Genomic DNA, 27,292 nt, shown 5'->3' on the forward strand with positions numbered 1-27,292 from the left:
TTATTTAATATTATGCCAGAGTTTAATATTGCTTTAAAGAGACACTGAAGTCTAGTTATTTACTAGCTTTCTCCTTATAATCCTGTTCAGCATGATTTCCTCACTAAATGCGACGCATCCCCGCTGCAGATGAGTGATTTATTGCTTAGTAATAGACCAGCAAAGTTCTACGACTTTGCTGGTCGCAGATCATGCTGCCCTGACACGCAGGGCTTCTCTTCCTGGGGAGGCTGAGCTATGAGCTGTAGCTCTGCCTTTCCGCAATCAATCTCTGCCGATCTCCGCCTCCTCCCTGCCCCTATCAGTGAAAGGAAGACTGAGAGGGGCGGGTAGAGGCGGCGATCAGAGGAGATTGACTGCGGAGGAGGCAGAGCTACAGCCTGAAGCTCTGCCTCTTCCAGGAAGAGAAGCCCGGGAGCTCTACAGGGCTGTATGTCAGCCATAAAACATTCATCTGCCGCGGGGATGCGGCGAATTTAGTGCGGCAATCATGCTGAACAGTATTATAAGCAAAAAGCTGGTAAAAAAACGGGACTTCAGAGTCTCTTTAAGGCAGTTTTGAACGGGTATATAATTTGCCCAGCTGCTGAGAAATCATTGCTAACCTCCTGAACGTTACGCTGCTCAGGAGGTTTTGCCAGTTTGTGTCCAAATGTAAAATGAATGTGATCTCATGCCTATAAACCCTCTAGCTAGCACTAGTGTCCGGCACCCCCCGAGACCTGCCGCTTCCTCCGTTTATACATTACCCAGCCTGGATCCAGCGATCGCGCAGCCTCTCCAAACAGCTCCGGTCTTCACTATGTGGAGGATCAGGTTTGCGCATGACGTCGCCAACGTCGTGACGTCATGCGCAAACCAGATCCTCCCCATAGAGAGACCCAAGCTGTGCGGGGAGGCTGCGCGATCGCTGGAGCCAGGTGGGGTAATGTATAAACGGGGGGAGCGGCAGGGATTGGGGGGTCCAGGACACTTGTGCTAGCTAGAGGGTTTACAGGCATGAGATCGCATTAATTATGCATGGGGGACTGCTGGGGCCAGGAAGTGGTATGCCAGACACAGTGTCAGGCATACCACTAAGGAGGATAAGGGGAACGTAACTTACCTGGTGCTTCTTTCATGCCCCCTGCAGTCCATCGGGTCGCATGTTGTCCTCCCGGTCGGCTCCATTTTGCCTGTGTGACCCCCACTAAAATCCATGATTGGCTCAGTCACGGATTACTGCGCATGCCGCACGCCTCCTCGATCTTAGTCTGGAAGCCAGGAGCGTTCTGTGTATACGCAGTTACAGGTTTCAGAAGCTGCGCAGGCCTGGACATGGGAGCACGGCTGAGGAGGCACGTTCGGTCAGGACGGCACATGCAGTGACACAGCAGTGCGGACCGGAAGGACAGCGAAGGACCTGGTGGACTGCAGGGGGCTGGAAAAAGCCTCAGGTAAGTAAGTAACAATTTTTTCCCTCTTTAAACGCCTCCCCTCCCTTCGCTCAGCAAAACCTTTGCGGTGTTTTTACCCACAGCCTCTCCAGTGAAGTCTGGAGCTCTGTGGCCACCGTACCGGTCTTGCCATGGCCTACCTCCAGCATCCTATGAGGCATCAGTTGCTGAGCTGAGGGCAGCCCACAGAAACACAGGCGGGGGCCACAGAGCTCTGGATTTCAACATGGAGACCTCTGCCACAGTGGTTTTGCCCATGGGAGGGGCGTGGTTAAACAATATTGCCCATTTCTCAGCGATCGGGTGAGTTAGATACCCAATTAATCGCCAAAGTGACCTTCAGGTGCAATGAGGGTAACATTACGGTAATTGTATTTAAAACCTCACTAAAAAGAAGTCAACAAGTGGCCCCTCTCGGTCATTCTTGGTGGTAGAGTTCCTGATATTTGTTGGTGGGTTTTGACGTTGATGTTTACAACAAATATGATCCCTTTGATCATTTCCTACTATATTGGATTCATTGCCACCTACCTGATCACTCAGGCAAGGAACACGAGTCCACTAAAAACGGAGTTGTCCGAGTTGCATTATTTTCCTGGTCTGCAATCTGTACTTTATGATGCACTCGTTTTTAATGCAGACACTCTAGGCATCTTTCCCATGCGTACAGGGCTAACTAGCTGCACAGATCAGGATTGGTGCTTATTTTCCACACCTGCATAAACTCCCTGCCAAGCAGGAAGCTGACACACTTCCAGACCTGACAAAATGTGTTGCAATTAGTGTGAAGTTGCTTGAAGTAGCCTTTAGTATTCCTAGTAATCCTATTTATTAATCCTAACAACATAGAGAGCTGAATTGAAGGTGTTTGGCTTTTTATTAACAAGTACTGTCTCGGGTTCACTTTAAAGAATACCTGAACTGACATATTTATTTCCTTTTAAACTATGCATATTGCCTGGCTGCCTTGCTGATCCTCTGCCTCTAATACTCTTAGCCATAGCCCCTGAACAAGCATGCAGATCTGGTGCTCTGACTGGATTAGCTGCATGCTTGTTTCAGGTGTGTGATTCAGACTTTATTGCAGTCAAAGGGCTCGATTCACCAAGCGGTGCTAACCCAGTTATCACGCCTAAAGGACTTTAGGCGTGATGACCTCTTCACCACTGAGTTAGCACCGTTTTTGGCTGCACTTCGCGCGAAGTTATCGCGCGCAAAGTTTTGCGCGCGCACCCGCACAGGCGCGCGCGCAAAGTCCCATAGGGTTTAATGGGCGCATCGCGCGAAGTGAGGGGCGCTTCGCGCGCACGCACGCGGGAGCGCGCGCAAAACTTTACGCGCGGCAACTTCGCGCGAAGCCCTTCTTATCATGCCTAAAGTGACTTTAGGCGTGAAGAGGGCCTTTTCACCACGGTGCTAACACTTTGCACCGCTTGGTAAATCGAGCCCAAAGAGATCAGCAGGACTGCCAGGCAACTGGTATTGTTTAAACGAAAATAAATATGGCAGCTTCCATATCTCTTTCACTACAGGTGCCTTTTCATTAATAAGTGATTGCTTTACCAGTTGGCAAGAATCACATGACTGCCACGTCAGATAAGCTCATTTGAAAGCTGAGAATGTTAACAATATGTCTGCTTTCATGAAAGCAGGAAGTAGACACACTGCAGATTTATTGTAGGATTAGTATCAGCTGTAACAAATGTTTTCCTGTAAAGGTGATTATGCTGTTGCTTATCTTATAGAGCAGAGAGGAAGTTCTGAGTTCAGGTCCGCTTTAAATCTCATAACAATTGATCTCCCAGAAGATTTCCTGCAGGACTCCTTGCGTTATCACAGTATTGGTGTAATTTCTGTTGATAAAATGGAGAAGTCGTTCCACAGAGCGGAGCAGTTAGTTTTCCTGTCTGCGGTGTGCGTCCCGAGCTCAGCGGGTTATATTTGATATGTTGGTAGTCTGTCTGATCTGTGACCTCTTCTCTGCTGTCTCTGTGCAGTCCTGGTGGCCATGATGCCCTCTCTGCTGGGCGGCAGCATTCCGTGGTACGCCGACAGGAAGTTCACCATCGCCTTCACCGGATTTCTCTTCATCCTGCCGCTATCTCTGCCTCGTGAGATCAGCGTCCAGAAATACGCAAGGTGAGCTGATGGCGGAGGTGCTGTACAGCAGGGGTCCCCAACCCCCAATACCAGGCTGCGGGGCGTGCTGTACAGCAATGGCCCCAACCCCCCCAATCTGCGGGCCAATACCGGGCTGCGGGACGTATGGCGTCCGGCCGCGGCTACAACCCCACCTCTCCTCACTGCAGTTACCTTCAGCTGCACAAGCTGGAAACCCCCAGTCTGCGGGCCAATACCGGTGTAATGTCTGATTGCGCTGCCTGGAAGCTCCTCCCACACTGAGTAGCACGCATGCTCAGTGTGAAGTGAATTATGCTGCTGGAGATAAAATACTAAATATCTCCGCTTCCACACATCCTACACTCATCACATTTTCAGGGTAGGGAGGGGATCCCCCAAACAACCTCTATGCCAAATTGCAGCCCCCGAGCCCCGCTGGTTCAGGAGATAGATTAGAGAAACCTATCTTGGGAACCAGTGGGTCTCGGGGGCTGCAATTTGGCATAGAGGTAGTTCGGGGGGTTCCCTCCCTACCCTGAAAATTTGGGGAGTGTAGGATGTGTGGGAGCGGAGATATTTAGTATTTTACCTCCAGCAGCATCATTCTGTAGGAAATGTGGCCGCGCAATCTCCTACTGCGCATGCGCGGCAGCGCAAATCACCAGGCAGCGTCATCAGACACAACACCGGGCTGCGGCTACATCATGCGGCCTCTACTCACAGCAGAGTAACCTTCGGCCGCGCAATCTGGAAACCCCCAGCCCTCCATCTCTGCTCCTTCATTGGCCGCGAGTGCACGGTGTCACATGCACGCCGCTACATCACCCTGCTACATCTCCGCCTCTCCTCGTGCGCAGCTGCGACTTCACTGAGGGAGGCCGTGTGTAGTACACTCATGTGGAAGGTCTGCATCTGCAAAGTGAGATGAGAGCAGCAGTATTACAGTGACTGTAAGCTAAAAGTCCCAACAACCGCCCCTGGTCCCCGGGTAAATGTTTGGACTGAAAAGAAGTCCCTGGGCCAATAAATGTTGGTGTCCCCTGCTGTACAGTATCAGGCGGTGGGGAGTGTTGTCACTTGTATTCCCCTGCAGAGTCTTCTCAGTAAACCCCCCTCCAGCAGAGGGAGCCCTCAGGGAGGGTCTCCTGTATCTATCCTCCTGCAGCTCCTAATCTGCTGTTCTCTCTCAGTTCTCTCAGTGTTCTGGGGACGTGTTATGTGACCTTCATCGTCATCTACCGCTGTGCTCGGCCACACGATGAGATTCCCGCTTACATTCCATCCAAGTACGTATCTCCACCATTCAGTGGTCCTCAATGTTTGTTTTGTTTTTTTGCTTCAGATTTGCTTTAAAGTAAAGCTGATGTGAGGTCTCTCCCTTCATCTCTGATACCTTTGTAGAGAGAATGCTCTGGATAGTCTGTAACGATTGGAGCTACTCCTGTCCCAGGTAGATGCGAGGACAGGCAGATCTGTACTAACCATTCGCAAGTCCGGGCTCACGCTGCCAGGATGTGCTCGTCCTTGGAACTACTGGTACAAAGGGACACAGTGGAGGCTGAGGTCAGAGAGGGGGACACTTAAAGCAGATCCGAGATGAAAAACTGACTATAACAAGTAACTTGTCTATATATCTTAGATAGTTTACACAGCAAATCTAGCTGCAAACAGCTTCAAAAGTTTATGATTATTTATTCCTGTGATACAATGAGGGCAGCCATGTTCTGTTAGTCACACTGTCACAGGCTGAGGGCTGGAGATGCTATCAGCTTGCCTGTGTATAAATTCAGTCCCCTCTCCTCCTCCCTCCTCCCCTCTGCCTCTGAAATCAATGGCTAGTAACCTCCTCCTCCTCCTGCCCAGACTGAGCTCCCATAAGCCCTTGCTACAAGGCACAAAAGGAGCTGTGGATGAGGCTTATTTAGTTTATAGGGAATTAGAGTATTAAAACAAAACAAAAAAGTATTTGGCTTGAGGAATGCCCTATAAACTATAGGAAAGGAACACAATTCTGCAATGTGTAAAAGTTTATCTTGGATCCACTTTAAGGAACAGGGAGACTGAGGTAACACAAAGGTGGACAGAGATGGCAGTGTTCCAACTTAAGAACAGATTCAGGTTAAAGGGGTTCTGTGTACGGCATTAAAAACAAAAAACAGACACTTACCTGTGGCTTCTGTCTGCCTCCTGCAGCTGTCCTGTCCCACGCCATCCTCCTAAGATTCTCCGTTTCCCGCCGCCGGTCCCGGTCTAATTCCTCCTGCAATAGAACTGCGGCCGCAGGCCTGCTCGCTTCCACGCACTGGCGTAGGGAGGGGGAGGTTACCGTTACCCAGAATCCCCCCCCCCCCCCTGTGATGCCTGTAGTCCTGTGTCACAGACAGTATGAAACCCAGCTAAGCAGCGGTGCCTGCAGCAAGTATGAGCAAGTCATCAGAGCTGATGACTCATCCTTCAGTCAGCTCACTTGCCGGGGATCTGTGCCTGCGAGTCAGGAGATGATCTCCTGCAGAGTGTGTGTTTACAGAGGGGGGGCTGCTCATCAAAGTGGCTAGTGTCTGCTGGGATGGAGCTCCCTCCTCCCCCTCCAATAAGCAAGGTAATGTGCCTGTTCACCTCCTCCATGGAGTGATCTGAATTGCCTTTGTAACTTTTATCAACTTAAAAGCTCTGTAGTGTGTGTGTGTGTGTGTGTGTGTGTGTGTGTGTGTGTGTGTGTGTGTGTGTGTGTGTGTGTGTGTACAGTGTGTGTGTACAGTGTGTGTACAGTGTGTGTGTACAGTGTGTGTGTACAGTGTGTGTGTACAGTGTGTGTGTGTACAGTGTGTGTGTGTGTACAGTGTGTGTGTGTGTGTGTAGTGTACAGTGTGTGTGTGTGTGTGTGTGTGTGTGTGTGTGTGTACAGTGTGTACAGTGTGTGTGTGTACAGTGTGTGTGTGTGTGTGTGTGTACAGTGTGTGTGTGTGTGTGTAGTGTACAGTGTGTGTGTGTGTGTGTGTACAGTTAGTGTGTGTGTGTGTACAGTGTGGGTGTGTGTGTAGTGTACAGTGTGTGTGTGTGTGTGTGTGTGTGTGTACAGTGTGTGTGTACAGTGTGTGTGTACAGTGTGTGTGTACAGTGTGGTGTGTGTGTGTGTGTGTGTGTACAGTTAGTGTGTGTGTGTGTACAGTGTGGGTGTGTGTGTAGTGTACAGTGTGTGTGTGTGTGTGTGTGTGTGTGTGTGTGTGTGTTTGTGTGTTTGTGTACAGTGTGTGTACAGTTAGTGTGTGTGTGTGTGTCTCGACTCTCTGTGGCTCTCTCCCTCTGAGTCACTACCCCTCCTCCATGTGTTTGTTTCCCTATCTCTTTCACATCTCCCCTTCCAAGTAGTTGTTCCTTTCCCATGGCCAATGTCACTGTCTTTCTGTGACCCCACCAGGGGTCCCAGCACGTCACACCTGCAATGTGGCTTCCTCTCATTTTCTGTGTCATGTGGTTTCCCCTCCATCTCTGTCACTATCCCCGCTGTCTCCCATTCAAATTCGCCACTTCCAGAAGCCCTCAGAAACGTGTCTTTGAGTGCTTTTGAAGATAGGCAGCTCCGCAGTATGCGAACACCCTTTTGTGCACGATCAGTATTGAGCTGTCCTTCTTCGGAAGCAGTGGGGGACACAAGTGCTTCTGGACCCTTCAGGAAACGCCCCCTTAAAAATCCTGGGTTTGCCCCTGCCACGCACGTCATCGGGAGCTTACTGCGCGGCCGCAGTACAAGAACACTTCCAACTGCGCCTGCCCAGTAAACTCCCGATGACTCCTGGGAACGAGCATTATTCATCTATTTACACGAATAATTAGACCGGACCGGTGGCGGGGAACGGAGGATCGTAGCAGGACGGTGCGGGACATGACAGCTGCAGGAGGCCGATAGAAGCCCCAGGAAAGTGTCTGTTTTTTGTTTTTAATACCCTGCACAGAACCCCTTTTAGAACTAACCTACAGTACGTATAAGGGATGGTCAATAAGATGCAAATAATTTTAACTTAATGAGACATTATGCAAATTTATGCAGATTGAAAATGAACCAATGAAATCCTGCAGAGATAAAGTTTCGATTGGTCCATTTTCAAGCTGCACAATTTGCATAATCCAGTATCGACTCAAAATGACTTGCATCTCATTGACCATCGTTGGTCCCTATAATCATTATTTTATAAAGCATAGCTGGCCTGGTAGGCATAATATATGAAGGAGTTGCATGAAATTCTGTCTTCTGTGTGACTCCACCCACCTCCTCCCTCAGCTGCTAAGAGGTTTCCTCTTTGTGGCCAGCACTGCAGCTGCACATGAACAGGGTGAAGTCTTTCTGTTCCGTTACTCCGTGCTTAGTGTATAGAAAATCATATTAACCTTTCCACCCCTTCCTGGTGTCTTTATTAAAGGATTATTTAAGAGAGCAGTGAGAAAAAGGCCTCGATTCATCATTGTCTTTGAGATAACTTTTTCCAGTTCATTAAATTACTGAATTCGAAGTTTATCGATTTCTAGTTGTATTCATCAAGGTTTTTCCTCATTCGGTGTGACTTCGATAACAATTCGGTAACCATTCGGTAACCATTCGGTAACGTGTCGATATTTCCATTTTACAGCGGTAATTTAACACAAGGCCATAAGATTCCCATGGAATTGTGGGTAAAAGGCAGTCCTTTGAACACCAAGTAGCAACATTCTGAATAGGGCTTTACACCTGGACCAGGATTCTGGAAGTGGTTGGGACAACCCCACAATTTCACCAGCTGCGGCTTGATAGGAGCCTTTTCTGAAACAATATAGTGCAGCCAGTTATCCCTGACACTGCCTGTGTTCTCTTACAAGATGATTCAAGAGAAATGCAGATGTCCTGTTATAGCAAATAAATCCATTCTCTTGCAGATTGATATGGTTCTATCTAGACCTTATTCTTGCCCTTCTGTGCCTTTGAATCACTCTCAGCTGATACATAACCACTTCCAATGGCTCCATCTTCTCTGTCAGCAATGATCTGACAGGAATAACGACAGAGCAGTGAAGGAGATAACTAATCCTAAATGTAACGCTAAACCACGCCCACTTTCATTTTCATGAATTGCACTTTCTTCCGTTTTATCACATCATTACCGAATGATTACCGAATGATTACCGAATGATCGCTAACAGCTGTAGATAACTTTGATGAATCCTGAAATCAACTTATCGAGTTCGGTATTTTACCGAGCTGTCGGTAATTGATTTGATAAGTCTTGATGAATCGAGACCTTCGTCCCTAACTACAGGCAGAACAGTGTGATGAGAGGTGTGCAGGGCTTTTATAAACAAACTGGGGAGGGCGTGGGAAGGGGGTAAATGCTTTTTTACACAGAGATGGGAAGAGCTGGACAGGAAGACAATAAGCTGCAGTGCCGGCCACAGAGAGTGTATTTGTCCATAGCAGATGGAGAAGGTGGGCGGGATCAAGTGAACAGCTCTGTGCTTGCAGGGAAAGACTGGCTGGAGCAGCCAGTATTCCCCCCCCCCCCTCCTCCTCTCTGCTACCTGTACTGTGAGGTCACATAGCATTGTGGCAGCGCTTCTCCCTTGTTGCTGCACGACACTCCCCCCACCCCATGTTTCTTCATTGCTATTGCACACTATCTGGCCTTCTCTCTACATCGCCTCCCCCTCTGCTGCTTATGCTGTATACATGTTCTGCCTCTACCCTCCTGTCGCGTCTTATCTTGTCTCCCAGCCCCCTCTGCTGATTATGCTGTATACATGTTCTGCCTCTACCCTCCTGTCATGTCCTCTCTTGTCTCCCAGCCCCCCTCTGCTGATTATGCTGTATACATGTTCCTGCCCCTCCTGAGTTCCTCCATGCCTCCTGTCACGTCTTCTCTTGTCTCCCAGCCCCCCTCTGCTGCTTATGATGTATTCATGTTGCTGCCTCTTCTCTTGTCTCGCAGGGCCTCCTCTGCTGTTTATGCTGTATACATGTTCCTGCCCCTCCTGTCACGTCTTCTTGTCTCCCAGCCCCCCTCTGCTGCTTATGATGTATTCATGTTCCTGCCGCTACCCTCCTGTCACACCTTCTCTTGTCTCCCAGCCCCCCCCCCCCTGCAGCTTATGATGTATTCATGTTGCTGCCTCTTCTCTTGTCTTGCAGGGACTCCTCGCTGTTTATGCTGTATACATGTTCCTGCCCCTCCTGTCACGTCTTCTTGTCTCCCAGCCCCCCTCTGCTGCTTATGATGTATTCATGTTCCTGCCTCTACCCTCCTGTCACACCTTCTCTTGTCTCCCAGCCCCCCCCCCCTGCAGCTTATGATGTATTCATGTTGCTGCCTCTTCTCTTGTCTTGCAGGGACTCCTCGCTGTTTATGCTGTATACATGTTCCAGCCCCTCCTGTCACATCTTCTCTTGTCTCCCAGCCCCCCTCTGCTGCTTATGATGTATTCATGTTGCTGCCTCTTCTCTTGTTTCACAGGGCCTCTGCTGTTTATGCTGTATACATGTTCCTGCCCCTCCTGTCATGTCTTCTCTTGTCTCACAGGACCTCTGCTGTTTATGCTGTATACATGTTCCTGCCCCTCCTGTCACGTCTTCTCTTCTCTCCCAGCCCCCCTCTGCTGTTTATGCTGTATACATGGTCCTGCCCCTCCTGTCATGTCTTCTCTTGTCTCACAGGACCTCTGCTGTTTATGCTGTATACATGTTCCTGCCCCTCCTGTCACGTCTTCTCTTCTCTCCCAGCCCCCCTCTGCTGTTTATGCTGTATACATGTTCCTGCCCCTCCTGTCACGTCTTCTCTTCTCTCCCAGCCCCCCTCTGCTGTTTATGCTGTATACATGTTCCTGCCCCTCCTGTCACGTCTTCTCTTGTCTCACAGGGCCTCCTCCTGGATTGCGGTTTTCAATGCTGTTCCCACCATTTGCTTTGGCTATCAGGTGTGTAGATGTAGCCTCTCTCTCCTGCTGTTTGCCAGCACCGGCCCCCATGTATCTGCCCTCACTGCCTCCTTTCTCTCTCTGCACCCCTCAGTGCCACGTCAGTAGCGTTCCCGTGTACGGCAGCATGCAGGAGCAGAACTTACGACGTTGGGGAATAATAGTGACGGCCGCCATGTTTATCGCTTTATGCGTCTACACTGGGACAGGTAAGGACACACACTTTTTTGTAAGGACCTGAAAGGGTTAATAGATTAACTTTCATTTTCTCCTGGGAGCCTTGTCATTCCCCGCCATGTCGCTGTTGCCAAGTGTTCTTTTGTATCTACATGTATGAGATGAGGCCTGATTTATAGAGTAGTGTTCCGGTGTACAAGCTACATGATAGTAAGTCAGAAAATAGGCATAGTACTACTTACCATCTGCACTGGATATTACATTGTGATGCAAGATTGCAGCCTCCAGTACTAGCTGAATGCCAGTGGGGGATGGTGCTTTTTATAGCAATGACATTATGTTATGTCATTATGGCAGCTAGGATAATCATGCAGGCAATGAGGAGTTGAGAGACGGTTTTTAATTGTATCTTATGCTAGGTTGTAGCTCCGCTTTTAAGTAAACCTCTCGACCAGCTGGCTGAAGACTCCGGCCTGGTTTAGTATCTGCTGCTTCTTTCCTTACTAAGTGCTTTCAGTGTGTAGATTGGCAGCTGAGCACCTGGGATTAAAAATGTATACAAACAACCTCCCCATAGAGGGGTGGCAGTGTTGTGAATTGGGACAGGGGGAGGGCGGTGATAGGCAATATTCATCTATAGGGTGCTGCCCCTCTCCCCTCCCATCTGTATGGGATCCGCCATCTCCTCAGGAGAGGCAGCAGCTCTGCCACAATTTGAAGTTCCCCTTGCATTGCATGCTGGGAGATGTAGTCCATGCTTGCGAGTACATCTCTGTATTCACATCCACAGACTACATTTCCCTGTATGCATTGCGGCGTTCTGCTTTTATTGTTTTATATTTTTGTTATTACATGCTATTGTTGTGTGTATTTTAACCACTTAACCCCCCGCGGTACGAATTTCTCCGTCCCTTTTTTCCCCCTAAAAAACCAGGGACGGAGAAATCCGTACCTTCCGCGCTACCGCCGCTGTCCGTGCTCCCGCCGCTCGTGCACGCCGCCGCCCGCTCGCCCGGAGATCAATGAACGGGAAAATCCATTCCCGTTCGTTGATCTAAGCCCCCGCAATGATCCGCTGCTTCTATTAGAAACAGCGCGATCATTGTGATCTTCCCAGCCTCTTACTGCTTTCTGCTTACAGGTCGCATGTAAACAAACACACTGTGGCCATCTTGTGGCCAAATAGTAAAACTACACACTAAAGCATTTTACATATACAAACACATTACATTTACACAATAAATTAACTCATTACCTCCCACACTCCCCAATTGTTTTATTTTTTTTTTTGTAATAAAGAAAAAAAACATAAATAGTTACCTTAGGGACTGAACTTTTTAAATATTTATGTCAAGAGGATATAACACTGTTACTTAATAAACTATGGGCTTGTAATTAGGGATGGATGCAAAACTAAAAAAAAATAAACCTTTATTTCCAAATAAAATATTGTCGCCAAACATTGTGATAGGGACATAATTTAAACGGTTTTATAACCGGGACAAATGGGCAAATACATTTCATGGGTTTTAATTACAGTAGCATGCATTATTTAAAAATTATAATGGCTGAAAACTGAAAAATATTTTTTTTCCCACATTTTTTCCTATTTTCCCATTAAAACACATTTAGAATAAAATAATTCTTGGCATAATGTCCCACCTAAAGAAAGTCTAATTGGTGGCGAAAAAACAAGATATAGTTCATTTCATTGCGATAAGTAATAATAAAGTTATAGACGAATTAATGTAAGGAGCGCTGAAAGGTGAAAATTGCTCTGGTGCTCAGGGGGTAAAACCCCTCAGTGGTGAAGTGGTTAAAGTACACCTAAAGTGAGAGGGATATGTAAGCTGACATATTAATTCCCTTTTAAGCAATACCAGTTGCCTGGCAGTCCTGCTGATCCTCTGCCTCTAATACTTTTAGCCACAGCCCCTGAACAAGCATGCAGATCAGGTGACTGAAGTCTGACAGGATTGGCTGCATGCTAGTTTCAGGTGTGGGATCCAGACACTACTGCATGGCGGCCAGGCAACTGGTATTGTTTAAAAGGACATAAATATGGCAGTCTTCATATCCCTCTCATTTCAGATGTACAACAAAAAATTGTTTATACTATGGGCTTGATTCACTAAGACAAATAGCATGCCTTATCAGAGTTAACGTGCCTTATCAGAGTTAACACTCCCTATTAGAGTAGCATAACAAGCGCTACAAACTTATGCCTGCTAATTGGCAATGACAAGAGCTCCACTCGTCCTGCCCTGAGCCCCTGCAGGTTCCTTGCGCTCGCTATGCTACTCTGATAAGGCGTGGTAACTTTTATAAGGCGTGCTATCTCTAAGGAGTGTTAACTCAGATAAGGCATGTTATCTCTTATAAGGTGTGTTACCTCAGATAAGGCATGCTATTTGTCTTAGTAAATCAGGCCCCCCATATGTCCAAATGCAGGGTGGTCCAGAAGAAACAGATTTATCCACACGTACCATTATAATACATGACTTGGTTTACAGGCTGCCTCTCAGAATGAAATCTGTTAGTAACTACGGAGTATCTTCTTAGTAGGGATCAGCAATGAGATAATTCCAACTGAAGAATTATGCAAATTTTGGTATCTTAAAGAGAATCTGTATTGTTAAAATCGCACAAAAGTAAACATACCAGTGTGTTAGGGGACATCTCCTATTACCCTCTGTCACAATTTCACCGCTCCCTGCCGCATTAAAAGTAGTCAAAAACAGTTTTAAAAAGTTTGTTTATAAACAAACAAAATGGCCACCAAAACAGGAAGTAGGTTGATGTACAATATGTCCACACATAGAAAATACATCCATACACAAGCAGGCTGTATACAGCCTTATGCTGGGAATACACGGTTCGTTTTTGCCTTCGTTTAAACCTTCGTTTCGATTGTGCTTTTGTCCTTTTCGATCCCGAAATAATCGGTCATACGGTTAATATCACCACCCACGGTTTCGTTTTTTTTTTCGATTCTGATGGTTTCGTTTTTCCAATGATCGAAGGCTGCAAAGAAACGAAACGAAAATCCCTTTTTACAGGGACGGACTAGCATAAACGAATATATAATCGATCTGGACAGCCATCAAGCCTACCAATGGCTCGATTAGATGGATAAAGAGAGATAATATCAAACATGTTCGATCACTAGTCGTTCGTTTTTGGGGTCTATTAATCGAAACTATAATGAGATTATGACTATTTTCACATACGTTTTCAACACTCGATTCGTTTACCGAACGAATCGAAGGTTTAAACGAAGGCAAAAACGAACCGTGTATTCCCAGCATAACTTCTGAATCTCAAGACATCACTTGTGTGTGTTTACCTTCTGTCCCCAGCTTCTCTCATGCACTGAACATTACAGGCTTCCTGCAGACAGCTCAGCCTATGTCGGTAATTCCTCAGTATGTGACAGACCAGCTCCTTTCACAGCCTCCAGAGGAGGATTTTTATCCAGCTCTCTTCTATCACTGATAAGATAGCAGAGAAGCTGCTGGCTTATGTAAATAAAACACACACTGGAGTGTGCATAGAGGAACAGTTCAAGACTGAAGAACTTGGCAGCCTTCCAGAGACAGGCCGACAAGTCTGACAGGGGAAAGATACATTGATTTATTACAGAGATGGTGATAGTAGAAAGAGCTACAGTAAGCCAGAACACATTAGAATAGGTTTAGGAACTTGTAGGATGGTAGAAAAAAACGTTGTAATTTTTGTTACAGAGTCACTTTAAAATGGACCAGTGCTGTTCCTCATTGGTGGAATTTTTTTAAAATCTGCACACATTTGCATAATCCTGCATCCACTTGGAATAATTTGCATCTCATTAATCCTCCTTACTGATTGGCTCACAGCTTGCTGTAACAGTTTTCTGTGGTGTCTACAGGAGTTTGCGGCTATTTGCTGTTTGGTGCCGGCGTGGACCAGGATGTCCTTCTGTCCTTCCCATCCAATGACGTTCCAGTTGCCGTGGCCAGAGCGTTCATCATCGTGTGTGTGCTGACCTCGTACCCAATCCTTCACTACTGCGGCCGGTCAGTCCTGTGTGCTGCTTCTCTGCTGTCCTCTCATTGCTGCTTCTCTGCTGTCCCCTCACTGCTGCTTCTCTGCTGTCCCCTCACTGCTGCTTCTCTGCTGTCCCCTCACTGCTGCTTTTCTGCTGCCCCCTCACTGCTGCTCCTCTGCTGCCCCCTCACTGCTGCTTCTCTGCTGTCCTCTCATTGCTGCTTCTCTGCTGTCCTCTCATTGCTGCTTCTCTGCTGTCCCCTCACTGCTGCTTCTCTGCTGTCCCCTCACTGCTGCTTCTCTGCTGCCCCCTCCCCTCACTGCTGCTTCTCTGCTGTCCCCTCACTGCTGCTTCTCTGCTGCCCCCTCACTGCTGCTTCTCTGCTGCCCCCTCACTGCTGCTTCTCTGCTGTCCCCTCACTGCTGCTTCTCTGCTGTCCCCTCACTGCTGCTTCTCTGCTGTCCCCTCACTGCTGCTTCTCTGCTGTCCTCTCCCTGCTGCTTCTCTGCTGTCCCCTCACTGCTGCTTCTCTGCTGTCCCCTCACTGCTGCTTCTCTGCTGTCCCCTCACTGCTGCTTCTCTGCTGTCCCCTCACTGCTGCTTCTCTGCTGTCCCCTCACTGCTGCTTCTCTGCTGTCCTCTCGTTGCTGCTTCTCTGCTGTCCTCTCGTTGCTGCTTCTCTGCTGTCCCCTCACTGCTGCTTCTCTGCTGTCCTCTCGTTGCTGCTTCTCTGCTTTCCTCTCATTGCTGCTTCTCTGCTTTCCTCTCATTGCTGCTTCTCTGCTTTCCTCTCATTGCTGCTTCTCTGCTTTCCTCTCATTGCTGCTTCTCTGCTATCCTCTTACTGCTGCTTCTCTGATGTCCTCTTACTGCTGCTTCTCTGCTGTCCTCTCACTGCTGCTTCTCTGCTGTCCTCTCATTGCTGCTTCTCTGCTGTCCTCTCACTGCTGCTTCTCTGCTGTCCCCTCACTGCTGCTTCTCTGCTGTCCCCTCACTGCTGCTTCTCTGCTGTCCCCTCACTGCTGCTTCTCTGCTGTCCTCTCATTGCTGCTTCTCTGCTGTCCCCTTATTGCTGCTTCTCTGCTGTCTCCTCACTGCTGCTTCTCTGCTGTCTCCTCACTGCTGCTTCTCTGCTGTCCTCTCACTGCTGCTTCTCTGCTGTCCCCTCATTGCTGCTTTTCTGCTGTCCCCTCATTGCTGCTTTTCTGCTGTCCCCTCATTGCTGCTTTTCTGCTGTCCCCTCATTGCTGCTTTTCTGCTGTCCCCTCATTGCTGCTTTTCTGCTGTCCCCTCATTGCTGCTTTTCTGCTGTCCCCTCATTGCTGCTTTTCTGCTGTCCCCTCATTGCTGCTTTTCTGCTGTCCCCTCATTGCTGCTTTTCTGCTGTCCCCTCATTGCTGCTTTTCTGCTGTCCTGTCACTGCTGCTTCTCTGCTGTCCTTTCATTGCTGCTTTTCTGCTGTCCCCTCATTGCTGCTTTTCTGCTGTCCCCTCGTTGCTGCTTCTCTGCTGTCCTTTAATTGCTGCTTCTCTGCTTTCCTCTCATTGCTGCTTCTCTGCTATCCTCTTACTGCTGCTTCTCTGCTATCCTCTTACTGCTGCTTCTCTGCTATCCTCTTACTGCTGCTTCTCTGCTATCCTCTTACTGCTGCTTCTTTGCTGTCCTCTTACTGCTGCTTCTCTGCTATCCTCTTACTGCTGCTTCTCTGCTATCCTCTTACTGCTGCTTCTCTGCTATCCTCTTACTGCTGCTTCTCTGCTGTCCTCTTACTGCTGCTTCTCTGCTTTCCTCTCATTGCTGCTTCTCTGCTGTCCTCTCATTGCTGATGTCTCTGTACATTGCTGTCGTCATCTTTCCCTTTATCCTGACTAGTCTCCCAGTTCTTGCCGCTAAATAACATCCCCACAGCAGGATGCTGCCACCACCATGCTTCACTGTAAGGATGGTATTGGCCTGGTGATGATGCTGCCACCACCATGCTTCACTGTAGGTATGGGATTGGCCTGGTGATGATGCTGCCACCACCATGCTTCACTGTAGGGATGGGATTGGCCTGGTGATGAGCGGTGCCTGGTTTCCTCCAAACACGATACCACCTGGCATTCACACCAAAGAGTTCAATCTTTGCCTCATCAGACCAGAGACATTTGTTTCTCATGATCTGAGAGTCCTTCAGGTGCCTTTTGGCAAACTCCAGGTGGGCTGCATGCGCCTTTTAAGAAGTGGTTTTGTGGGAAAGGCTGCGAATACTTATGTACATGTTCTTAATTTTGTTTTCTCAGATTTTTCTATGTTGTCATTATGGGGTGTTGTGTGCAGAATTATGAGGAAAAAATGAATTTAATCCATTTTGGAATAAGAAAAGAGGGAAGAGGTGCCTAATGGATATAAAATACTCTAAAAGCAAATAAAATAAGAAGAATTGAGGTGGCTTACCTCAAAGACGACAACTCACTTTAAGATGAACTTTTTAATAATAATATCAAGCACAGGCAATGCGTTTCTTGGGAACTTGCCCACTTCCTCAGGCTAAATAAAGTACCACTGCAGTCTTAAAGAGAATCTGTATTGTTAAAATCGCACAAAAGTAAACATACCAGTGCGTTAGGGGACATCTATTACCCTCTGTCACAATTTCGCCGCTCCCCGCCGCATTTAAAAGTAGTCAAAAACAGTTTTTAAAAGTTTGTTTATAAACAAACAAAATGGCCACCAAAACAGGAAGTAGGTTGATGTACAGTATGTCCACACATAGAAAATACATCCATACACAAGCAGGCTGTATACACCCTTCCTTTTGTATCTCAAGAGATCATTTGTGTGTTTCTTTCCCCCTTCAGCTCTCATCCACTGAAGAGTTACAATGTTTCTTCCTGCAGACAGCTCTGCCTGTGTCTGTAATTCCTCAGTATGTGTCAGCCAGCTCCTTTCACAGCCTAACAGAGGAGGATTTTTATCCAGCTCTCTTCTATCACTGATATCAGATAGCAGAGACGCTGCTGGCTTATGTAAATAACACACACACTGGAGTGTGCACAGAGGGGCCTGGAGGGGGGGCATGCATAGCAGATCACACTGAAGAGTTGGCAGCCTTCCAGACACAGGGCGACAAGTCCGACAGGGGAAAGATACATTGATTTTTTTTACAGAGACGGTGATAGTAGAAAGTGCTGCAGTTAGCCAGAGCACATAAGAATAGGTTTAGGAACTTGTAGGATGGTAGAAAACAGGATGACATTTTTGTTACAGAGTCTCTTTAATAGCCGCATTTGGGGCGCCTCTACTGGAGGCATTCCAGATACACTCTATATATTAAAATCTATCAGATTCGATCAGAGAGAGATTTGTCTCTTGGTCGTATCTGCCCATATATCTCTAGATGTCTGGCTACCGTTAATGAATTGACATTTCACATAGGGGCCCATATGAAAATTACTCTCCTAGGTTTTCTCCTAGGAGATGTTTTATATTCTATTTAAAATAACTTTCTAAGCACTTTGTAATTGAAAAAGTACCAAAAAGGAGGTCATAAAATATCATTTCAAAATTATTTTGAGTATTTTTTGGTTTGCTGGTTGCTTAAAAGGAATTTTATGACCTGGTTTGAAAATATCACCTGGGAGAAAATGCAGGAGAAAAAGGGAATTTCTCATGGCCCAATGTTCGGTAAAATCGGCTGTTTTCTGCTTTACCGAATGCGGTGAGGCTTAGATAATTAACGCCGACATGTTTCACAGTTGGCACCTGAAGATGCTGGTTCTGTACTGAGGGTCTGTCCGGGTTTAACTTGCAGGTGACTCGTGTGCCTGAAAGAGGAGAATGGAGGATCAGGTGATCTTGTTGTCACAAATGTCACAGGCGTAACGTGTACACTTTCTGCCCGCAGGGCCGTGCTGGAGGGACTGTGGCTGAGATTTACCTCACAGGAGGCAGGGGAGGAGCCTCACAAGGAGCGGCGCCGGCGGATCCTGCAGACGCTGATTTGGTTTGTGCTGACGTTGCTGCTGGCGTTGTTCATCCCGGACATCGGAAGGGTGATCTCTCTGGTTGGAGGTCTGGCAGCTTGCTTCATCTTTGTATTCCCAGGTTAGATGCTTCGTTATATGTTGTAACACAAAGGTGGTTTCTGTAGATAAAGGGCCCTGGTGCACTAAGATTTCCTTAAATGGAAGATCCGAGGTTAAAAAAAAAAACTCTACTTACTCCGGGGTTCCTCCAGCCCCTGGCAGCCGATATCTCCCTCGCCACAGCTCCTCTCCCCGATCGGGGTCACCTCCGTTTGGATATGCCGACCTTCCTAGGCCAGCATCTTCTGCGCCTGCGCGAGCCACTGGCTGGAAGCGGAGCTGTGACGTGGGACGAATCCGCTGCCAGGAGGAACCCCGGGGTAAGCAGAACTTTTTTTTCTTTAATCTTTTTTAACCCTTTAAGGGCTGTATTCCGATGGCTTGCAGATCACAAAACGTTAGGTTATCAACAAACTGATGGAAATAGTGTGCTGACATTACAATTCGTGTGATGCGGCTGTGACGCGATTTTGCCTTTTGTCCGTTTGTGGTGTAGAATGTATAGGAGAGCAGGTTCCCTCCTTAGAACTGGTCCCTACTCACCCTACGCCAGTCAGCAAGCCAACGTCATGCTCATGAACCTGACATTCAAATGGCGGCAATTTGCTCACTTGCTGTCGCTTTTTCTTTGGGAATATTTGTGTACACGATAAGCTTTTCTGTTTAGCTCTGCTGTAATGACAGGAAGGCCCTCCCACACATCATGCGCTTTCATCCGACTGGTGAAGCACATGCACTTTGCAGAACGCAAGGGCACCATGATCAACATGGCAATCGTGCTGCCCTCTACAGAGTAGTGAGATCTGTTTTACAAGCCCCATCCCCACCCAAAAAAAAACACACACACAAGTTAGGACATTTAAATAAGTTAAAAGCGAGTTGCCAAGGGGGGCGTGACCAACAAAACAGCAAGATGACAAATTCAGTTAACCCTTTGCACACTCACGTGACAACGCTGTCATCCAGCTGCTGTAAAGAATCATGACAGCAATACTTCACTAGAGCGGCCGTTAATATGTTAACTAACATAGTTACTATTAGTTACATAATAACTATGTAATTAACATATTAGCGGCCGCTCTAGTGAAGTATTGCTGTCATGATACTTCACAGCAGCGCCGGCATGTAAAGGAGTGCGTGTTGCTATGCAAGCAGCGCGTGTAACTAAGGAAGGCACGCTACACTGCAAGGAGCGAGCCTAGCACACAGCCCAGGATTTAGGTCGCGGTACTGGTCGGGGAGCTCGCACTGCTATGTAAGCAGCTTGTGTAAATAAGGAGCTAGCCTAGCACACAGCCCAGGATATAGGTCGCGGCGCTGGTCGGGGAGCTCGCACTGCTATGTAAGCAGCTTGTGTAAATAAGGAGCGAGCCTAGCGCGCAGCCCAGGATATAGGTCGCGGCGCTGGTCGGGGAGCTCGCACTGCTATGTAAGCAGCTTGTGTAAATAAGGAGCGAGCCTAGCACACAGCCCAGGATATAGGTCGCGGTACTGGTCGGGGAGCTCGCACTGCTATGTAAGCAGCTTGTGTAAATAAGGAGCTAGCCTAGCACACAGCCCAGGATATAGGTCGCGGTACTGGTCGGGGAGCTCGCACTGCTATGTAAGCAGCTTGTGTAAATAAGGAGCGAGCCTAGCACACAGCCCAGGATATAGGTCGCGGCGCTGGTCGGGGAGCTTGCGCTGCTATGTAAGCAGCTTGTGTAACTAAGGAGCGAGCCTAGCACACAGCCCAGGATATAGGTCGCGGTACTGGTCGGGGAGCTCGCACTGCTATGTAAGCAGCTTGTGTAACTAAGGAGCGAGCCTAGCACACAGCCCAGGATTTAGGTCGCGGTACTGGTCGGGGAGCTCGCACTGCTATGTAAGCAGCTTGTGTAACTAAGGAGCGAGCCTAGCACACAGCCCAGGATTTAGGTCGCGGTACTGGTCGGGGAGCTCGCACTGCTATGTAAGCAGCTTGTGTAACTAAGGAGCGAGCCTAGCACACAGCCCAGGATTTAGGTCGCGGTACTGGTCGGGGAGCTCGCACTGCTATGTAAGCAGCTTGTGTAAATAAGGAGCTAGCCTAGCACACAGCCCAGGATATAGGTCGCGGCGCTGGTCGGGGAGCTCGCACTGCTATGTAAGCAGCTTGTGTAAATAAGGAGCTAGCCTAGCACACAGCCCAGGATTTAGGTCGCAGCGCTGGTCGGGGAGCTCGCACTGCTATGTAAGCAGCTTGTGTAACTAAGGAGCGAGCCTAGCACACAGCCCAGGATATAGGTCGCGGCGCTGGTCGGGGAGCTTGCGCTGCTATAGCAACGCAGCTTCATGAATCAGCCACTAAGTTTACTATAATGAGATTCTACTGTAAAATGTGTCAATGTGAGTTTGTTTGCGACAGTTCGAGATCAATTATTATAATCTATTAATTTTTTTGTATATTGATCAGGTCTGTGTCTGATTCATCTCAAGCTGTCCGAGATTCAGGAACAAAAGAGCAAAAGGTAACTAAGACATTGTATACAGGTTCTCTTTGCCTGAAATCAGAGATCGGCGTTCCGTATGGCTCCAGGAAGAAGTGTGACCTCTCAGGTTCTGCTTGCAGATGATTGCACAGCGTCCGCAGCCACCTTGTGCAGGAATATATCACAGCCGCTGGCCGGGATCTGCAGCTTCCAGCTGTGGCCTCAATATTGGATTTCACCTGCAGCTTTATATCTGAGCATTTATATAAGCATGAAAAGCGTAATCACTCTCTGCTTCTGTAAACCTCTTCTAACTTCACTTACAGCAAATCTGTGACATAAAAAGTCAGATACTTAAAGGTCACCTGAAGTGAGGGTGATATGGAGGCTGCCATATTTATTCCCTTTTATACAATACTAGTTGCCTGGCAGCCCTGCTGATCTCTCTGCCTCTAATACTTTTAGCTGTAGACCTTGAACAAGCATGCAGCAGATCAGGTGTTTCTGACATTATTGTCAGATCTGACAACATCAGCCTTTGTCACTCATGTTTGGAGGGTTCCGGCGCTGGATCGGTGGGGTGAAGCAGGATGAGGAAAGTCTCTCCTTAGGGCCGGTTCACACGGGCTTCTGTCTGTTTTCAGCGACATCTCGTTTGGCCCCAGGCCTTCAGCGGTGATGGCGGTGTCCCGTGGCGGTTAACCAACCCTGGAGGCCGCCTGAAACGATGGGGAAATTCGGGATCAGAGCGTCACGTTTGCATAAACGATGGTAAACGCACGATATAAACGTTTCCATTCAATTGAATGAGAGCGTTGTCCCTGACGCCCGCGGTAAAACGCCCGCCAAGCATCCGTGTGAACCACCAGCCCTTACTGAGTTAAGTATCTTACTTTTCTTTTTAACTCCTTGCCGACCGCTCTACACTGATTGGCACGAACACGGCGACAGCCCCAGGACCACTCCACGCCGAATGGCTATGGGCGGGGATTGCAGGAGATCGTGCGTGCCGATGTTTGTGTATCTCCGCATGAATGATTAAGCTCCGCCCCGCCATCAGTCCCCCAGCGACGATCGCCACTCGGAGACTGTTAGACGGCGAAAACGCTGTCTATTAACATTGTACAGCGCTATGATCTACGGCAGCACTGTACTGGAGACAGCCGCGTGACACCGCTGTCCATCTGGGAGGCAGAAAGTATGACAGCCAATCACACTGATTAGTTGGTGGGGAGAGAGAGGGATATAAAATACATTTTAAAAAAATAGTGACATTTATTAAAAAAAAAAAAAATATTTATAAAAAAACAAACATCTGGGGCGCGATCAAACACCACCAACGGAGAACTCTGTTGGTGGGGAGAAATGGGGAGGGGGAATCACTTGTGTGCTGAGTTGTGCGGCCCTGCAGCTTGGCCTTAAAGCTTTAAAGCGAGGCCAATTAGGAAAAAATGGCCTGGTCACTAGGGGGGTTTAACACCACGGTCCTCAAATGGTTAATAATTTCGGGTATATTTGAAAGCCCTTGTCTAGGTTTTTTTTTTTATATTATTATTATAAAGTCCCATCCCACATCTAGCACTGTACCTCCCGGCCCCCATAGTCACCACAGAGGTCTTCCAGCTTCTGGGTTGTGTGGCTGAATCACCTAAGCAGGCCGTCCGTGGAAGGGAGCCCATGTGACCCGCTGTAGTCCTGTAAAGCGCTCCCCATTGTAGGTTATAGCAGACTGAACGTCCAGTATCAGGTAATGACAAGAGCTGGTCAGTGAGATGCTGAATGGTCCGGCTTGCATGCAGATTTCATGCAACTTGAAATAGGGCGAGCCCAAAGTGGCCGGGAGTATATCTGATTGGCCTAGCTACCAGTTACATACAGTACGTATCAAATTTGCACGCAAACCGGACTCATTAACCTCTCATTGCCCATCTCCGATCAGTAGCTCTTGCTTTGAGTTAGGGCTGTTTCACACCATAGGCGATTCCCCCACGATTGCCCTGCACTTGGGGTTCTGAAAGCGATGTGTGCAGGAATTCATGAGCAATTCTCGTTCCCTGAACGATAATCACAAACGCGATTGCAGCAAGATTGCGCTATTTTCAGTGTGAAACAGCCCTTAGCGTTGTTTGCAGAACAGTGATTTTGCTACAATTTTATTTACATACACGTTTCCTCTTCCTCCTGTAAACAGCTGTGGATTTATCCAATGAACTCTATTCACAAAACTTCTTATAAATGACTTATCACCTGATTGAGAAAAATAACCTTTCAGCACATTTACAAGCAAAATAATCACTCAAAGTAAGTTGTTCCTGATTAAAGAGAACCTGTAACAAACATAAACGTCCCCTGGGGGGTACTCACCTCGGGAGGGGGAAGCCTCAGGGTCCCAATGAGGCTTCCCCCTCCCCTGTAGCTGCAGGTAGTCCAGCGCTGGCTCCCCCGAAGCGTCCCGGAATCTGAGCTCGACAAGCCTGACAAGGCGTGATATATTTACCTTCCCTGACTCCAGCGGGTGGCGCTGTTGCGGCTCTCAGCACCGAGATAGGTGGAAATAGCCGATCTCCGTCGGTCCGCTCTACTGCGCAGGAGACTTGCAGGAGACTTGTGCCTGCTTAGTAGAGCGGGCTGACAGCGATGGGCTATTTCCGCCTATCTCCGAGCGGAGAGCCGATACTGCGACTGCGCTGGAGCCGGGAAGGTAAATATTTACATCCCCGCTGTTTCGGAGGGGCACAGCGAGACCGCCGTGGGACACAGGAGGACGGGGGAAGCCTCAATAGGATCCGGAGGCTTCCCCCACCCGAGGTGAGCACCCCCCAGGGGAGGTTTTTGTAGTTATAGGTTTTCTTTAAGTTCATTTCAATTTTATTTTTCTTACCTTAAAGGAATACTTACGTCTAAAAAAAAAAGATATTTATTCACCCGGGGCATCCCTCAGCCCCCTGAAGCTGTATAGTGCCCTCGCAGCCCCGCTCCGATCATCCTGTCCCCGCCGGCGGCTACTTCCGGGTTCGGCAACAGCCGCCGACAGGCCGGGAACGCGAATGATTTTCCGCCTTTCCAGCCGCAATACCACCCTCTGCTGCTATAGCGTATAACATATATGCTATAACAGCATAGAGGATGATATAGCGGCTGGGAATGCGGAAAATCACTCACGTTCCCCGCCTGTCGGCGGCTGTCGCCGAACCCGGAAGTAGCCGCCGGCGGGGACAGGATGATCGGAGCGGGGCTGCGAGGGCACCATACAGTTTCAGGGGGCTGAGGGATGCCCCGGGTGAGTAAATATCTTTTTTTTTTTTTTAGACTTAAAGAGACTCCGTAACAAAAATTGCATCCTGTTTTTTATCATCCTACAAGTTCCAAAAGCTATTCTAATGAGTTCTGGCTTAGTGCAGCACTTTGTACTATCACAGTCTCTGTAATAAATCAACTTATCTCTCTCTTGTCAGACTTGTCAGCCTGTGTCTGGAAGGCTGCCAAGTTCTTCAGTGTTGTGGTTCTGTGATGCATCTCCCCCCTCCAGGCCCCTCTCTGCACACTGCCTGTGTATTATTTAGATTAGGGCAGCTTCTCTCTTCTCTCTTATCTCTTATCTTTCACAAGCTGGATAAATCCTCCTCTGAGCTGGCTGGGCTTTCACATACTGATGAATTACATACAGGCAGAGTTGTCTGCACTCTGCAGGAAGAAACAGCCTGACACTTCAGTGGAAGATAGCTGCAGGGGGAAAGAAACACACAAATGATCTCTTGAGATTCAAAAGGAAGGGTGTATACAGCCTGCTTGTGTATGAATGTATTTTCTATGTGTGGACATACTGTACATCAACCTACTTCCTGTTTTGGTGGCCATTTTGTTTGTTTATAAACAAACTTTTTAAAACTGTTTTTAACCACTTTTAATGCGGCGAGGAGCGGCGAAATTGTGACAGAGGGTAATAGGAGATGTCCCCTAACGCACTGGTATGTTTACTTTTGTGCGATTTTAACAATACAGATTCTCTTTAAGTATTCCTTTAATTATATTTTTGCTTTTTGGGAACTTAAAAATGGTAATATCATAAAATACTAGTTGACGTAAGCCGGTTTAAAAACGAGCTCTAAGTCTCTTCACGCATCACCGCTGCCAGTCAGTGCAGAGCGAGCACCTGCGCACCCGCCCGCCCTGCTCCCTGGCCCGTACTCCTGTCCCAACGGTTGACTGTACTGCGCACATGCTCGGTACAGAGATACCACGGACACACAGCCAGGGAAAGAGGATGACGCAGGGACGGTTAGGTTTTATTGTATATGATAAATAAGGTGAAAACTGGTGAAAAAGCTTTGTGAATCATGTCCATTGGGGTTGATTCATCAACCAGTATAACGAGTGTTGCTTCAACAGCGTTCGTTAAAAACAATTAGCGGCTGCTATGGAGGCTACGCTCGCTCCTTGCAGCGTAGCGTGCATTATTGTATTACGTGCGTTGCTTCCATGGCAACGCATGCTCCTTCTAATAGCGGCCGCCTCTGTGAAGTATCGCTGCACTAGCGCCGGCCCTTCGATGTTAATTAACATCACGGCCGCTATACTTCAGAGGCGGCTGCTATTTAACCTTCTGAGCGGTCTGCCTGACACTGTGTCTGGCATGCTGCTCGCTGGCCTCAGGAGTCCCCCAGGATTAATCTAATAGATTGAATGAATGGCTGTAAAAGGTTTCACTAGCACTAGGCTAGTATAGGTGACCAGCACCCCCCGATCGCCCCGATCCAGACGCTTATACATTACCCAGCCTGGCTCCAGCGATCGCCGCAGCCTCCCTGCACAGCTCCAGGCTCTCTATGGGGAGGATCGTACATGACGTCATACGCAGTCCCGATCCTCCCCATAGAGAGCCCGGAGCTGTGCGGGGAGGCTGCGGCGATCGCTGGAGCCAGGCTGGGTAATGTATAAGCGGCTGGATTAGCGGGATTGGGGGGTGCTGGTCACCTATACTAGCTAGCCTAGTGCTCGCTAAACCTTTTGTAGCCATTCAATCTATTAGATTAATCCTGGGTACTCTGAAGGCTGCAAAACCTCCTGAGAGGCGTAACGCTAAGGAGGTTAATGGAGCGCACATTGCTAAGGAAGCAACATGTGTAACACTATGGGCCTGATTCACAAAGCGGTGCTAACAGTTAGCACGCTGGTGAAAAGCCCTTTATCATGCCTAAACTCAGTTTAGGCATGATAAGTTTAGGTGTGATAAGTTTAGGCGTGATAAGTTTAGGCGTGATAAGTTTAAGCGCCAACTGCGTCAGCACCGCAGTGCACAGCTGATCAAAAGTTTTACGCTAGCAAAGACTGGTGCACTTCGTATAAAGTTTAATGGCGCTGCTTTGCGTGCGGGACTTTGCACGCTATCTACACTTATCTAAACTTAGCATGCCTAAACTTATCACACCTAAACTGGCTTTTCACCAGAGTGGTGCAATGGTTATCATGCCTAAAGTCTCTAACTGAGTTAGCACCGCTTTGTGAATCGAGCCCCATAAGTGCCTGCAGGGAGCGAGCGTAGCCTCCATAGTGGCCGCTAATTGTTTTGTAATGAGAGCTGCTGAAGCAAGACAAATAGACAAGACAAATAACATTTATATGGCGCTTTTCTCCTGGCGGACTCAAAGAGCCAGAGCTGCAGCCACTAGGGGGCGCTTTATAGGCAGTAGCAGTGTTAGGGAGACTGGCCTAAGGTCTCCTACTGAATAGATGCTGGCTTACTGAACAGGCAGAGCTGAGATTCAAACCCTGGTCTCCTGCGTCAGAAGCAGAGCCCTTAACCATTACACTATCAAGTGGTTGTTGAATCAATCCAAATATGTTTAATTAGTGTTAGTGTTCCACTTTGGCATAAGGTATTTGGAACACCACAATTCGGCACCAAACAAGCGGACAGACTCGGGGAGATCACTGCTTGCACTTCACGGCGATATTTCCTCCTTCCAAAGCCGGAAACAGGAAGTATCAAAGTCATGCGGGGAGCACAAGTAGTGAACTCCCCCTGAGCCTGTCCGCTTGTCCGGTACTGAAGTGTGGTGTTCAGCACTAGTTGTGAGC

General features: G+C 48.1%; 1 protein-coding gene across 2 annotated transcripts in view; it reads left to right on the plus strand.

The window, feature by feature from the left end:
- The window catches only part of SLC38A7 (solute carrier family 38 member 7), a 38,910-nt gene that overhangs the window by 7,622 nt on the left and 3,996 nt on the right, over positions 1-27,292 (plus strand). For both annotated transcript variants that reach the window (XM_068261454.1, XM_068261455.1), the window contains exons 4-10: positions 3,434-3,575; positions 4,748-4,843; positions 10,436-10,493; positions 10,588-10,702; positions 14,578-14,725; positions 18,584-18,783; positions 21,199-21,253. In XM_068261454.1, the coding sequence (XP_068117555.1) occupies positions 3,434-3,575; positions 4,748-4,843; positions 10,436-10,493; positions 10,588-10,702; positions 14,578-14,725; positions 18,584-18,783; positions 21,199-21,253 (814 nt within the window). The remainder of the gene's footprint in view (positions 1-3,433; positions 3,576-4,747; positions 4,844-10,435; positions 10,494-10,587; positions 10,703-14,577; positions 14,726-18,583; positions 18,784-21,198; positions 21,254-27,292) is intronic.

Source organism: Hyperolius riggenbachi, chromosome 11 (genome assembly GCF_040937935.1).
Source record: "Hyperolius riggenbachi isolate aHypRig1 chromosome 11, aHypRig1.pri, whole genome shotgun sequence".
In the NCBI taxonomy this organism is placed as follows: domain Eukaryota; kingdom Metazoa; phylum Chordata; class Amphibia; order Anura; family Hyperoliidae; genus Hyperolius; species Hyperolius riggenbachi.